At 45.9% G+C, this 13,345-nt stretch overlaps 2 protein-coding genes across 2 annotated transcripts; one reads left to right on the top strand and one right to left on the bottom strand.

The window, feature by feature from the left end:
- Positions 1-91: 91 nt before the first annotated feature.
- On the bottom strand, positions 92-8,195 carry LOC112892154 (histone-lysine N-methyltransferase ATX4-like). Its single transcript, XM_025959260.1, has 23 exons — positions 7,139-8,195; positions 6,822-6,877; positions 6,537-6,744; positions 6,327-6,440; positions 6,146-6,214; positions 5,994-6,059; positions 5,795-5,889; positions 5,621-5,710; positions 5,086-5,221; positions 4,913-4,988; positions 4,726-4,828; positions 4,475-4,599; positions 4,070-4,215; positions 3,789-3,893; positions 3,311-3,375; positions 2,785-2,989; positions 2,306-2,392; positions 2,162-2,218; positions 1,993-2,082; positions 1,257-1,343; positions 816-890; positions 618-718; positions 92-502 (listed from the first exon to the last, which is right to left on the bottom strand). The coding sequence occupies exons 1-23, from the start codon at positions 7,838-7,840 to the stop codon at positions 412-414; spliced, it is 2,949 nt and encodes a 982-aa protein (XP_025815045.1). The 5' UTR covers positions 7,841-8,195; the 3' UTR covers positions 92-411.
- Positions 8,196-9,060: 865 nt separating this feature from the next.
- LOC112892156 lies at positions 9,061-10,330 on the top strand. The gene has a single exon (XM_025959262.1). The coding sequence runs from the start codon at positions 9,203-9,205 to the stop codon at positions 9,917-9,919; it is 717 nt and encodes a 238-aa protein (XP_025815047.1). The 5' UTR covers positions 9,061-9,202; the 3' UTR covers positions 9,920-10,330.
- The last annotated feature ends 3,015 nt before the right edge of the window (positions 10,331-13,345 follow it).

The raw sequence follows: 13,345 nt of genomic DNA on the forward strand, positions 1-13,345 counted from the left end.
GTTCGACGGTTTGATCAAGTCCTGGTCCAGCCATGAACAGGACGGGAAATCTGAGAAAGGTCGATACAGGTAGTTTCACAGGAAATCAGTATAGCGTTGAATTGATCCCTTTTTTCCATTTATAAATAGGCACTCTTCTTATTAGTTATTACACCAATGGAAGAATATACAATGGCTGGCTATGGCTGCAAGTATTCTTGTCCTAACACTGTAGGACCTAACTACCTACATTTCAATCTAAATAAACTACTGTGGCAAAAACATAATCTTGATTGCCACGAATCAATTGAGCAAAACCAGACAAACAAACAAAAGAATCTGGCTGAATCTGGGAAAAATGGCCGGCCTTTGGCACCTGTAAGGGGTTAGTCCTTAGTCCTTGTGCGCTGTGAGATGGTTGTTTATACTCTTCTAGTTCATGTATCCACGACAGTTAGGTGCTTTGCACAGGCATGGAACCTTGCAATCTTCCGACTCGTCAGGGTCAAACAAGTAGTCATATCTGTGCATTTAAGAGAGGTAAAAGGGATCAGAAAACACAGTGTCATTCAGGGTTTCATGTTAATGGAATTGCAAAACTTGTGTACATCAGAAAATGGCAGGTCAAAAGGCATTACGTCAGTTCTTCTCCAGCAGAGACATCTCTCTTGGCAATAAGAATGATCTGGCTTCTGTCGTCACTGACACTCATGATCCGTGCATAGCAGTTAGGCATACACTGCAAGGCCAAGGATGAGGAAAAGGAATCCAGTTGTCATTTTGGTGGACTGTTGCACATGGCAAGAAGACTCAAAATATGAATTATGAAGGTTTACCGAGTGATTAATTAGACGCGCTATGTTTCCTTTCTCTGTTGCATCGATTACAACATCTTCACTTATCTTGAAAAGCTGCAGCACAGAAGGAAAAAGGAGTCAATGTGACGTGCCAGGAAACCAAATGATCGATCGGATAGCATGCGACCAATGGAAATGGCAAAAGAAAGGGCATATCATGTATTTAACAGGTGATTAGCACTGGTAAGAGTAATTCATGCTCTAGGAGAATAATGCTTCAAGTTTTAATTGCACAACAAAATAACAAATATATACTATGAGATTGTGGAGTTGCCATTTGGGATGAAGGCAAAGACACGTGGTGACATTGTGTCCTAGGACAGAACACTTTTGGTGGGGCAAGTAAAGCACTTTGTGCAGACAGATTGAACGTGGAAAACAAGAGGATCATAGAAGATAAGCACAATAAATGTAACTCACATAGCAATCCTTTTTTTCTCTATGGTATCGTGCTTCCCTCAAATCAGCAACACTTCTTCTAACTTGTTCACCACGATATTCGATAACCTGACACAGTATGAGGATTAGATGCACAGTGAATGTAGCTTAAGTAATTCTAGAAAATAGGCATACAGTTAAAGTTGTAGTGCAGAAACAAATGTTAAAATCATCTATATGGAAACCAATATTATTATTTGCAGAGGAATAGGATTTTTTTTTGTGTTATTAAGTAGCTTAGTTGGGGGGGGGGGGGGGGCAGTAAAGTGAGGATACAGTTCAACTCAATTAGGGACTTATGCGGGAAGGTTTTATTTGGACCATCACCCTAGGATCTCCAGATTACTGAATTCCTAAAAATAATACCAAGACCCAACCCCTCTACAAATAATAATAAATAAAAAAGCAGCCCATAAGAGATATTATGCAGCTGGATATATATTCATTTTATGTAATTTTGTGCAACAGAAAATAAATATTAATTAGATGGAATAAAAGCTTGCTGATTACTAACTGTTGTATCTGTTGTCTAGAAACATGAATAAATTTGCATGGACATGGAACCAATCTATTGCTGCTTCCATATATTTTCAGGCCACAGCAATATATGTCCATGCATGCTCTTGGAAATGCCATCATAGATACTTAACTAAATAAGTCAGCAATGCAAATACTTTTACTTAACACAGATAGCTCAGTGCAGGTTGACATGATATACCATTTGCCCCTCCTGAATATTCCTAGCAGCGAACAGCCCCCATCCATGTATTCCAGATAGACCACAGGAGACCCTCTTGTTTTCAGTTTTCTGCAACCATCAAACAGTTTGATTATCAGTGTGCTAGCACAACTTTTTATGGTATGGACCAGTCACTCAGAAACTTAACCTGTAAATAACAAAGCCGTTCTTTGAACGTTGAAAAAGATTGATCGTCCTTACAATCCTGTTAACAAGGGAATATGGTAAATAAATTCGTCTGTGCCTGATAGTTGCTGAAGAGAAGAAAGTGCTAGTACAATGAAACAGTTACCATGCACGCATTAAGGCCGTCAATGAAATCCTGGGAATGGTGTCGAGGTCCCATTATCCGGTGGGCAATAGCCTCTCGTGGTTCTTTCTGAAAAAATCCAGATAACTTAGCAGCTAGTATTTAGTACAGCAGCGCTAGAGGCAAGAAAAATAATGAGATCTAAACGAAGATCCATAGGATACGACAAATAGTAATTAAACTGAAACAAGTGAATCACAAGATAACTAGAAATTGATGAAAGTAATAGCACCAACGCTCAATAATAAGAAAGCACACATGATACAAGTAAATGTAATTGATCTTGATGTGAGAGAACCAGTTGTTCCAGATACAAGCAGTATAGAAAACTAATTGACACTAAAGAGTCTCATTCTTGAAATACCAAATTCATCCATAAAAATAGGCACCATGTTTTCTCAAAAATTAGGACTAATGAAAAAGAATTAATTAAGTACAATAAAAAGATGCAAGAAAACTACCTTGTATTTCAATATTTCATAGGTCTGGCACCTTGCAGATAGACAGTCAGAAACTTTAGCAGGAACAGGAAGCACCTTCTCCTGGTGATTTTCCTTCCTGACAAGCCTTGCAGCTGTCTGTTTCTCACCATCTTGGAGAAAAAATTTGGTAGAGAAAACTCCTTCAGGTGTCTTCACTATTAACACATTGTCTGGGTCGGGAGTACTACAGAGGGGAAAACAACTGCATATCAGGCGCCATCCACATAAATTTGTGGCAATTACTACTGGGTAAATTACCACTTCCACAAATAACAACTTAAGATAATAAAACTGGACTTCGTTCCAAGATCCTCTAAAGCTTGGGATCTGAAAAAACATTAATTTCGTCTGTTTCATTTATTTTAAGGCCAATGTGAAAAGGGATGAAAGAGCACATTTACTAAGGGTCATGACCTTACATTAGAATTACTTTCTATTATATAATTTGAACTGATATAATTTGACCAGAATGAAAACAGAAATTAGGATCAAAAGAAAATATTACCTGTGAAGATTACAGTAGGAAACCATTTTTGTAATGTGCCTCCCATTTCTTTCAGAATATTGCAACTACAAGAATAAAAATTGATGGTTTAATGAAACTATCTAAAAATATGGATACGAAAAAATAATTCCAATTAGCCCATCAAACATGGACAGTTTAAACAAATGTACAAGTCATGATTAGATAACAATACATACTAGCTGCACTGGAACTATTTGGGCAATAATACAATGAAACATGGAATAAGAAAGCGTAGATTTTTCACAAAACAAAATAATGCTGGTTAAAAATAGCACTACGCTGCTGTGAAGATTATCTGATAATGAAATAAGATCAACCTAGTAAGTGGTCAATGCTAGAACAAACAACTGATAATGAAAGTTGTTCTTTAGGGTTTTGCACTGGTTACAATAATAAAAAAAAGGAGAGCAAACATTTATTTATAAAAATATTAAATACAAAATGTGAAGGATTCAACCTCCATGCGATATCCAGCTCTTGATGCACACATTGCGTGGTAATATGTAGAGCACTTGTAGCATTGGGTACAGGCACCATGTATTTGCTTGCATATAATACATGTCTGCATTTAACATGAAGACAAATGTTAACGTAGATTAAGTGAAATTTGAACAAGAAACAGAAATTTCATCATTTTGGAGGCAATTTTGAAAATTTCAAACTGTGTAACTTGCTTTATGGAAAAGCAGGGAATATCCTTGATTAAAAAATGTCAAAATATCAATAAAAGATCTCAACCTTCTTAAAGTACTCTGCAGGAATACTCAATATTCCCATAGCTGGCTCCATCGTCTCCTCAACCGGAAAAGAGACTTTAGGTTGAAACCAGGCACATGTAATATGAACCCACAGTCCATTAATATCTGTTGGCTTGAGAGCACCCCCTGCGAGATAATGTAAAAAAGGTATAGAAGTTAAGAGCCTGAAACACGATAAACAGCCAGGACAGCTGAATAAGCTTAAAGCACCAATAGTTAAACAAAAGGTAAAACGTTTTATTTTATCATGGTATGAGTTTCACTAAAAAGCATCAGCAACAATATAAGATCATTTGAAAAAAATAATGGTTGATGAAACTATGGAGCGCATGTAGCAAAATAGGAAAGTGCATTGCGGGCTAAAAATTGCAATAATAGCCTATACCTTTGATAGGACATAAGCAGCATTCTCTTTTCCGTTGGGAGGATTCGCATGCTCGACAAAGCCATGTTGTAAGATCTTGTACAGCTCGTGCTCCATAGCACTCTTGGTGGACAGCTATTTGGCATCTGAACAAATAAATATTGGAGTGGTAATTCAGTCAATTATCGGTCCATTTACATGAAGGTCATCTTAGAACATACAGTGAGATATAAAATTAAGGGTGCTAAACAAAGCCATGACAGCAAGAATACCTGTTGCAAATGATAATTTTATTGTAGTCCCAATCCTCAACCCATCGACAAACAGCACACCGTTCAGTTGTCCATTTAGCACAGACAGGACTGTAAGCATTAGCTGCAGACATCAAGACAATCAATCGCATGAGCTCATGCTGCAACTGCCAGATACACAACCAACAAAAGTCAAGCACCATTGTACCTTGCAATTGTAGCAGCTCTTCTTTCTTAATGCCTGGGGTAGAAGACTTTGAAGTTCCACAGGGAATATCATCCAGCTGCAGGTGGTCATTATAAGTTGGAGGATACCATGTGTCAATTTTACAGTCAGGTTATTTGATTTAAAAAAGGTTAATGAAGGTCTCATGGGCATACCAAATTAATGAGTGGCTCGCCAGTGCTCTTGAGTTTAATACTCATCTTCCAATTCTTTTTCCTTGAGCCAGTATGTTTCTCCCACTCATTCAGACTCATCATCCTTTCCTTGCAAGACTTGCATTGACATAGTATCCTGCCAGCAATAAATTAACTCAAATCGGCTTACAGCTAGTAGCTTGTGGAATCAATGTAACACACAGATTGCTAATAAGCAAGAATTGGTTGGTGTTTCTGATCTATATACTCAACATAATAACAACAATAATCCTTTAGAGGTGAGCGTTTTAATGCGAACATCACAGAATGAATCTGAGCCCACAGGCCAATTATCATGCACAATTGAGTGATCTGCACTAGAAATATATTGCTTCAAGAATGAATAGCCTCTCACATATAAACACATTGGATAGTGTTCTGCAATGTGCGGGAGCAGAATTGAGCAAAAATAAAACACAGTAAAATACTGACAATTAAACAGATTTAAACTAAAATGTTATGCTAACATTCATAGCAAATACCACCACATACTTACATGTGCTTCTCAGGTATGTACAGAGCCTCCTCCCCATTGCAACAAACAGGTATCATTCCAGACAGTTTTTCCTTTGAAGTGCTAGCACATCTGTGCAGAAACACAGTAGACATTGGCATCCTTATTTATTCAAGTAGCATTGTATCCATAGGTTAGAGAGCAGTAATGACTTACTCTGAATTGTTGGAAGTATTCATTTTTTCAGTTGCTACAACTGTTTTGCGTTTTGATTTGCAGTCCGGACAGAAATAATCAGTATTTTCTAAATCCTATAACATAATGACAAGTCAGTGAAGGATATCAGTAGAATAATTGCATATCAAACATTAAGGACATTAAAATATCAACATAAAAAACAAGGTGAGGAAATAACCTCCATGTTGTTGCATGTCAAGTCACATTCAACATGAACCCAAATGTGGCACTCATCACAACAAACCTGGCAAGAAGTGCCTTTGCATGTCAGTACATAGAATACCCAAGAGGACATAAACAAACAAAATATGTATTCTTCTAAGCTCTTACCCAGTTTCCACCATCTGTGTGGTGCCAAATTTTCTTGCATATGCCACAGTATTGTTTCGACTGCAATAGCTGCAGAGTAGTAATGCTTATACACATAAGTAACTGAAAGGAAGGAAAGATGGGGAAGAAGATGAGGACTGAAAGATGAAGTATCCCAAAACTCGCATGGCTAGCCACATACCTTTTCACAGTGTTTACAAAGTAGCTGCTCACCATCTTGCTTCTTTTTCTTAGAACCCTTAGATGGTAGGCGATTACCACAGCTATCACAACATGATGCTGATTTACTAGCAACCTGCAATTCAGCAAGTTACATTGCAGCCAGCTCAAAATATGTATTAAGGGAAGTATCTTCACGCTCAACTTGTACAATTCCACTGTATTCAGTTACCTGAGCCTCGGATTGGCACTCTTGCTCATTATTTGAAGCAGCCTCTTCCTGAAAGCCATTAGGGTCAGACTGGTCGTTGACAGACTTTGGCTGTGAGCACACCCCATCCATTTCAAGATAAAAAAAGCCACGTTCAGCGAGGAAAGCCTCCTCAATTGCTGCACGGAATTTGCTTGGTCTTAGCTTATACAGAGGCTGTCCTTGAAACCTGAGAGAACAGAGGAGCCTCAGATACAGCCAAAGTTAGGACACAACGTTCATCTCCCTCCGGATTCCAGAATTTACCTGTCTAGGTAGTCCACAAAGGGAAAGATCATCCCCTGCTTAATCCATCCGTAGTCCTGCAAAGGAATGTGGCATGGTAAGGCCACGCCAAAAAAAAAAAGAAGAAGAAAAGAAAACAGAACCGTTTGGCTGAAGCCCACAAATCTAGTACCCCGTCTCAGTTGCATCTCGTGAGTAGAAACTTTGGTGGTATTTTGTAAAAGTTCTAAATTTTACATGTTTGGTGGTATTTTCTATCTTAGGCTGTGGATTCGTCAACCAAATAGCCAACAAAATGGGACACCCAGAAATGCATTAAGCAAGAAATGATTAATTACCCTGCTATGTCCGCCACCAGAGTAACCGAAGAACATGACGCAGAGAGCGCCGGGGATGCAGGAGTTAAGCACGACCTCCGGTGCGTGCAGCAGTGGGTCAATCACCAGCGCGGGCCACGCCGGGCACTTCCTCCCCGACCTCGCCCACACGACGTCCCCCAGCACGAAATCCTCAGGCCAGTAGAAACCCTCTTTCTCTTTCTTCTCGACGCCCTCCCTCTTGGGCTTGCACTCCACCACCGCAGGCCTCCCCTCCAGCCCGCCATTGCCAGTTGCACCGCCGTCCGAGCCAGCATTGCTCACGGACGTGAGCACACTGCCGCTGGCAGAACCCCCGCAGCTGCCGCTCTTGTTGATGTTCCGGCACGCCCGGTACACATCGGCGTCCGAGGCCGGCGGCTGCTCAGGCGCCCACACCGCGGTCTCCACGGGGCCAAAGGAGTCGCCTTTGGGCTCGACCACGCGCACCTCGACATCGTACACTTCCCCGTCCCTGTCCTCCCCCTCCCCGGCCGGCGCGGGCGCGGGAGCTACGACCGCTCCGCGCTTCTTGGCGGGCGGCAGGCCCGAGTCCTCGAGCCGCGACGGAGCGACGCGCTCGCGGCGGCGCTTGGCGGGCGGCATGGTCTCGGCGGGGCCCGGCTCCCCCTCGCCCGGGACGGCGGCGGTGCAGCGCTTGAGCGGGATGCGGGACGCGGGCATGGCACCAGCACCACCGGCGGGCGGGGGGCTAGGGCATGGGAAACCCTAGAATCTGGAATCGGGCGGACGGATTGGGGGATCGACGCGGGTAGGGTTCCGCCTCCGCGGGCGCCGAATTGGGATTTAAGCGCGGGGGATTCGGGGCCTCGAGCAGGGGATTGGGGGATTTGGAGATTTGCGGGGGCAGCGGGAGGCGGGCGGCGGGCGGGGTGGGAGGGTAGACGAGGCGACGCGCGCCGACGCGGGGCCGAAAAAATTGGGTTCCCTCCGAGTGTCCGACTCCGAGGGATTGGGGGGTTTTGAAAATTTCGAACGCGATGCGATGGTCCGAGGGGGGCGGGGTGGGGGTGGGGGCGGGGGGAGGCGAGGTCAGGTGAGGAAGACGACTCGGCGGCGCGGGGGTGAGGAGGCTTGGGAGTGAAGCGAGGCGCGCCAGGTGGGGGAGCAAAGGAAAGTTTTCGCGCGGATCTGGATCCGGAGCGGGCTCTGCTGTCCTCAACGCGGCTTCGGATTCACCCCGTTTGGATGTGCCAGGTCATGCAAACTATAGTAGTACTGCTCTCAGAAAAGTGTGCGTCAATCTCAGAAAGGCACACTGGTATTTACCTCTCAAATCTTGATGTCCATAACACTTCATCATTGGTATTTCAAAAAAAAAACACTTCATCATTTTTTTAAAAAAATATGTCGGTTTTGAAGAGAGAACGCATAATGATCAGTTTTGAGTTCAGACAAGGGTCGCAGAGCTATTATAAGCAAACTGCAATTAAAATTCTATTTTACGTCTCACCTTTAAATTCTTTTTATGGTGATTTATCGATAATATAGTATGCTCGTGGTGACAATCTCAATTCTAAACTGTACTTGTACTCTTCCACTTGGACAAACTTCATAGAAAAATAATGTTGTGTGTCCCACAATCCTTGAATTTCCATCTCCCATTCATTCTTTTCCTTCCTACGCTTCGTATCCTTTCACGTGGTAATGTTAATGTTTAGCTAGGAATCAAACACATCAACAGTAGTAAATGTATCAACATAAGCGATGACGTGTGGTTTTTGGAGTCGTTATTTTTTATCTTTTTTTTGCTGGGGCCACATCCAAACTACAATTTAGAACCCATCTAAGCTTTTGCGATGGTTACATTGTTTTTCCAGCGATAAATTTTGGTGCAAAACGCAAGTAGAACCTCCATTGGTCGGTCAGAGACTCTCATCAGTTGTCGCCAATCCTTACCTGAAGCCCAAGAAAGAAAAAAGCCCATTAACCCCACCAAGCCGGGCAAGCCACCGCGCAAGCTGCTGCAGATCTTCCCCCAAACCCCCACCGCCGCCGCAAGCACCGCCGATCGAGCCGCGCGCCATGGAGGACGTCGTCACCGACGTGCCGCCGCCGTCCCGCTTCTCCCCCGACGACCTTGACAACTTCGCCGCGCCGCCACCGCAGCCCACCCCGATCCTCGTCGTCTCCCCCAGCCCCAGCCCGCCGGCCCCGCGCCTCCTCATCGTCCTCATCTCCCCCACCTCCCTCGCGCTCCTCGCCTCCCCGCCCCCGCTCCACGCGTCCCTCCTCCTCCCCGACCTGCCCCTGCAGCCCCACGCGCCGATCCGCGTGTACCTCCACCCCTCCGGCGCGCTCCTCGCCGCCGCGCACGGCGCCGTCCCCGCCCACCGCGCGCGCGCCGCCGCCAAGGCCCTCGTCTCCAAGCTCCAGCCGGAGGAGGTGCTGGTCCTGGACGTGGTCCGGAGCGCGTCGTACAGGGGCCGGCTCGCGGCCGACGAGCCCGTGGAGGGGAAGCTGGAGACCCGCGCGGCGCGCGCGCAAGGAGGCGTGGGCGCGGCCAGGGGCGTGGCGGCGCTGTCCCCGCCGGGGAGCGTGGTGGACGGGCTCGGCGCGGCGGTGCTCGCGGAGTGCGAGATCCGGGGCAAGGCGGCCAGCATGGTGGTGACGTGGCCGGCGGGCGCGAGGCCCGCGGAGTTCGCGGTCATGCGGCGCGTGGCGGCGGAGCTCGGCGTGGACACCAAGAAGATCGCCGCCAGGGTCTCCGGCCGGGCCGAGCTGGATGCCTTGTACACTTGAGATGTTCTCTGCTACTGCTTCCATTTCGTTGGCTGTGTCGTTGAGTTGTCTGACGAATTGGGTTTATGACAATTTGGGGAGAAATCTGAGATGTATCGGGCGAGTTGGTTTTGTGATTTGATATACGATGATGAATCTTCGAGATGCGGATGAACAAATACTGATCTCAATCGTGTCATCGCTGCAGTGGTGTACTGCTGAGTCGGAAGCTGCCTTGCTTTGCTTGTACCATGAGAATGGATTAAGCTAGTCCCTGATCTATGGTCACTGCCTGTCAGCCACTTCAGTTCTATGGATTAGTGCTGGACTTCCCTTCCTCACGGGAATGTGTCTCTGCCTATTGAGCTGCGTGTTTCTTCTCTTGCTAACTTGTCAGTGTGCAAGCATGAATATAAACTTTGATTTGCGTGAGATTGACATCCACAACGTGCAACCAAATTTTGCACATTGTACTTCTGCATGGCAGAATTACCTGTCGGTCATCCACGGTGAAGATTTGAAATTACCTGCAGATTGAGCTGCCTGTGACGCTGTGGAGGCCAGGGCATGAAACTCGGTCCGACTGCGACCTGATTCTTCTGACCTGCCTGCCGCCTGTGACCTGTCCAAAGAAGAAGCCTGAGCAAACCCAGTCTCTTTCCTTGCAAGACTTGCAGATAATAGCATACGAATCAGTGTAATAAGGGAGTTTTGGTTGGGTGTTTCTGTCTCTATACTCAACACAACAATGTCCACCACCGACCCACTGAATAATCCTTTAGAGGGGCGTGTGTGTGTGTGTGTGTGTGTTACAATAAGAACATCACATAACACAGAATCTGAGCCTACTTTAAAGCCCAGAAGCATCATGTGCAGTTGAGTGATCTACACTGCTACAACAATAAAAATACTCTCTCACACACAAACACATTGGATAGTGTTCTGCAATTTGTATGAGTGGAATTCATTCATTGCCCAGAAAATATCAAAGTCAGCCAGAAATTCTTAGATTGCACCATTTTACAACCCTCATAACATTTATTAAGAGCAACGTTGATAATAGTAAAGCCAATCTAATTAACACATCATCTGCAGTCAATCTAGTAACACTTATACAATAGTTGGATATAGATACTGAGTAAACCGATAATAGAGGACCCATCTTCATCCTCTCGCCCAACTTTCTTGGAGTCCATGTTGCAGCTGGCTGCTGGCTAATAATATCCTGGACCTCGCTTTGTTCTCATCCAACTCATCAAAAATCTGATGCGATAGCTCGCTGACATCACTTTATTAAACTTGCTCTTAGACGGAATAGCATCCCAATATCCTGTCACCATAGCACACAGTGATCACCAATGAACCTCAAACTAGCGCGTTGCTGATTGAAAACACCCTTCCAAATGATCTTCACCTGCAACTTATAAGTGCCTAGGTTGCAAGTACGCTCATCCACACCGTTCCCTATAACAAACTTAAGGCGTCTAGATTTATTGTAACTATCATGAACACAAAAATATAGCAGCAGGTTTTCACCCCTTTGGACAGCTACTACATTACGACGTAGCGACACAGGTCTTCACCCCTTTGGACAGTACCTTAAAAAGAAATACACATAAGAGCTTAGAGCTGTGTATCATTAATTGAAAAGAGAGACACAACACGCAAGATATAAAGTGTGGAAAACTAGCAATGCACACGACAGACAAGTACATGAAAAGAACCAATGCTAGTATAACATCAATCAACCATGTAAATTCTAAATACATAGCACAAGAAAGAAGTAAACCAAGACCTCAGAACGGGAGACCGGCCACTCTAGCATCCTTCCAAGCACACACTTAGAGTAATATAAAACCACTAAAGCAAACCACAGAGATAGATTAAGATATGTAACAGTTTACACAGTGAAGAACTATGCAGGACAATATGAGCTTCAGGCCAGTATTGATATTTCTGGAATAAAGATACAGAGCTTTTTCCTGAAATCTGCAAGTTCAAAAGTAAACAAGCTCAGTAACAATATATGTGACTAAACATAAGGCACTTCTTGTCCCTAAGTGCATAGATATTTTTGCTGCTATAGTATTTATTGGTGTAACATGGCATGCTATAGAAAAAGGATTTAAAAACAGCCACTTCAAATGCAATATGGAATATACAAAACTCAATACTGTAAAATAGCAGAGAGAGACACACGACTTACAGTTCACACAATTTCCACTCGTGGCTGGTTATTCCTGGAGCTGCTTGCAGTAAAATCGTAGTTGCCTTGAGCAGGCAAATTAGGGAAATCACCATTGCCATGAACAAGTGCCTCCCTGTCAGCTTCTTGGCTACCTGCAGTAGAGGTTTCTTCTTCAATCCCGTGATGGTTCACGGGGTTTTGTGTATCTTCATTGTGATGCTGGTCAGGCTGAAGACCTTGTGCATGCTCTTGACGTGGCTGGTGAGCTCCTGCACTTTGTATGTTGACGACGTTCTGTTGAGCCCTCTCTAGAATGCCTGCGTGGGTGAGCAGTGCCCACAAGTGTGTTAGGAACTCCCCTCCATTTGCCAGATGCTGTATATGATCTCTTGCATTGTTGGATGGAGCGATGTATAGTGTCATCTCAGTCCAGAAATCAGCCAGTATCTTCCATCGTCTGCCATCATCTGTAATACCTTCAAGCCTCTTTCCTAGCTGAATGCCCTTCTCAAAAATATTCACATCCTGTGAAGCTAGCTGGGCACCATTTATATTCCTGTTTTGCGCAGGTAGCTGGCCATCGCTCATAGGCCCTGTTTGGCACAGCTGAAACTTATTCAGAAGCCAGCTGGTGGGTAGCTGGCTAGAGAAGCGGCTGGTTAAAGAAGCAGCTGGTCAAAGGTCCTGTTTGGCACAGCTGAAACTTGTTCATAATTTATTAACAATTAATATATCATAAAATTAATCATATTTTAATTTTAATTGCTGCTCAGCCAACTAATGATCTGACTAGTTGGGGGGCGGAGGCGGAGGCGGGAGGCCGGGGGCGGAGGCCGGGGGCGGGGAGCGGAGGCCGGGGGCGCCGGGGGCGGGGGGCGGAGGCGGAGGCGGCGGGGGGCGGAGGCGGGCGGCGGAGGCGCCGAGGGCGGGGGCGGGCGGCGGAGGCGGAGGCCGGGGGCGGGGAACGGAGGCTGGGGGCGGAGGCCGGCGCCGGAGGCGGAGGCCGGAGGCGGGGAGCGGAGGCCGGGGGCGCCGGGGGCGGGGGGCGGAGGCGGAGGCGGCGGGGGGCGGAGGCGGGCGGCGGAGGCGGAGGCCGGGGCGGGGAGCGGAGGCTGGGGGCGGAGGCGGAGGCTGGGGGCGCCGGGCGGAGGTGGAGGCGCCGGGGGCGGAGACGGAGACGGAGGCGCGGGGGCGGGGGGCGGGGGCGGGCGGCGGAGGCGCCGAGGGCGGGGGCGGCGGCGGAGGCGGAGGCCGGGGCG

This window comes from Panicum hallii, chromosome 5 (genome assembly GCF_002211085.1).
Source record: "Panicum hallii strain FIL2 chromosome 5, PHallii_v3.1, whole genome shotgun sequence".
NCBI lineage: Eukaryota > Viridiplantae > Streptophyta > Magnoliopsida > Poales > Poaceae > Panicum > Panicum hallii.

Excerpts from the sequence above, each read along its gene's own strand:
- LOC112892156 (XM_025959262.1), top strand. The coding sequence starts at position 9,203 with ATGGAGGACGTCGTCACCGACGTGCCGCCGCCGTCCCGCTTCTCCCCC.
- LOC112892154 (XM_025959260.1), bottom strand. The coding sequence starts at position 7,840 with ATGCCCGCGTCCCGCATCCCGCTCAAGCGCTGCACCGCCGCCGTCCCG. Across the intron at positions 3,376-3,788 it reads GAGCTGGATATCGCATGGAG|TTGCAATATTCTGAAAGAAA; the intron begins GTTGAATCCTTC and ends TTATTCTTGTAG. Across the intron at positions 2,083-2,161 it reads AACGGCTTTGTTATTTACAG|AAAACTGAAAACAAGAGGGT; the intron begins GTTAAGTTTCTG and ends TGATGGTTGCAG.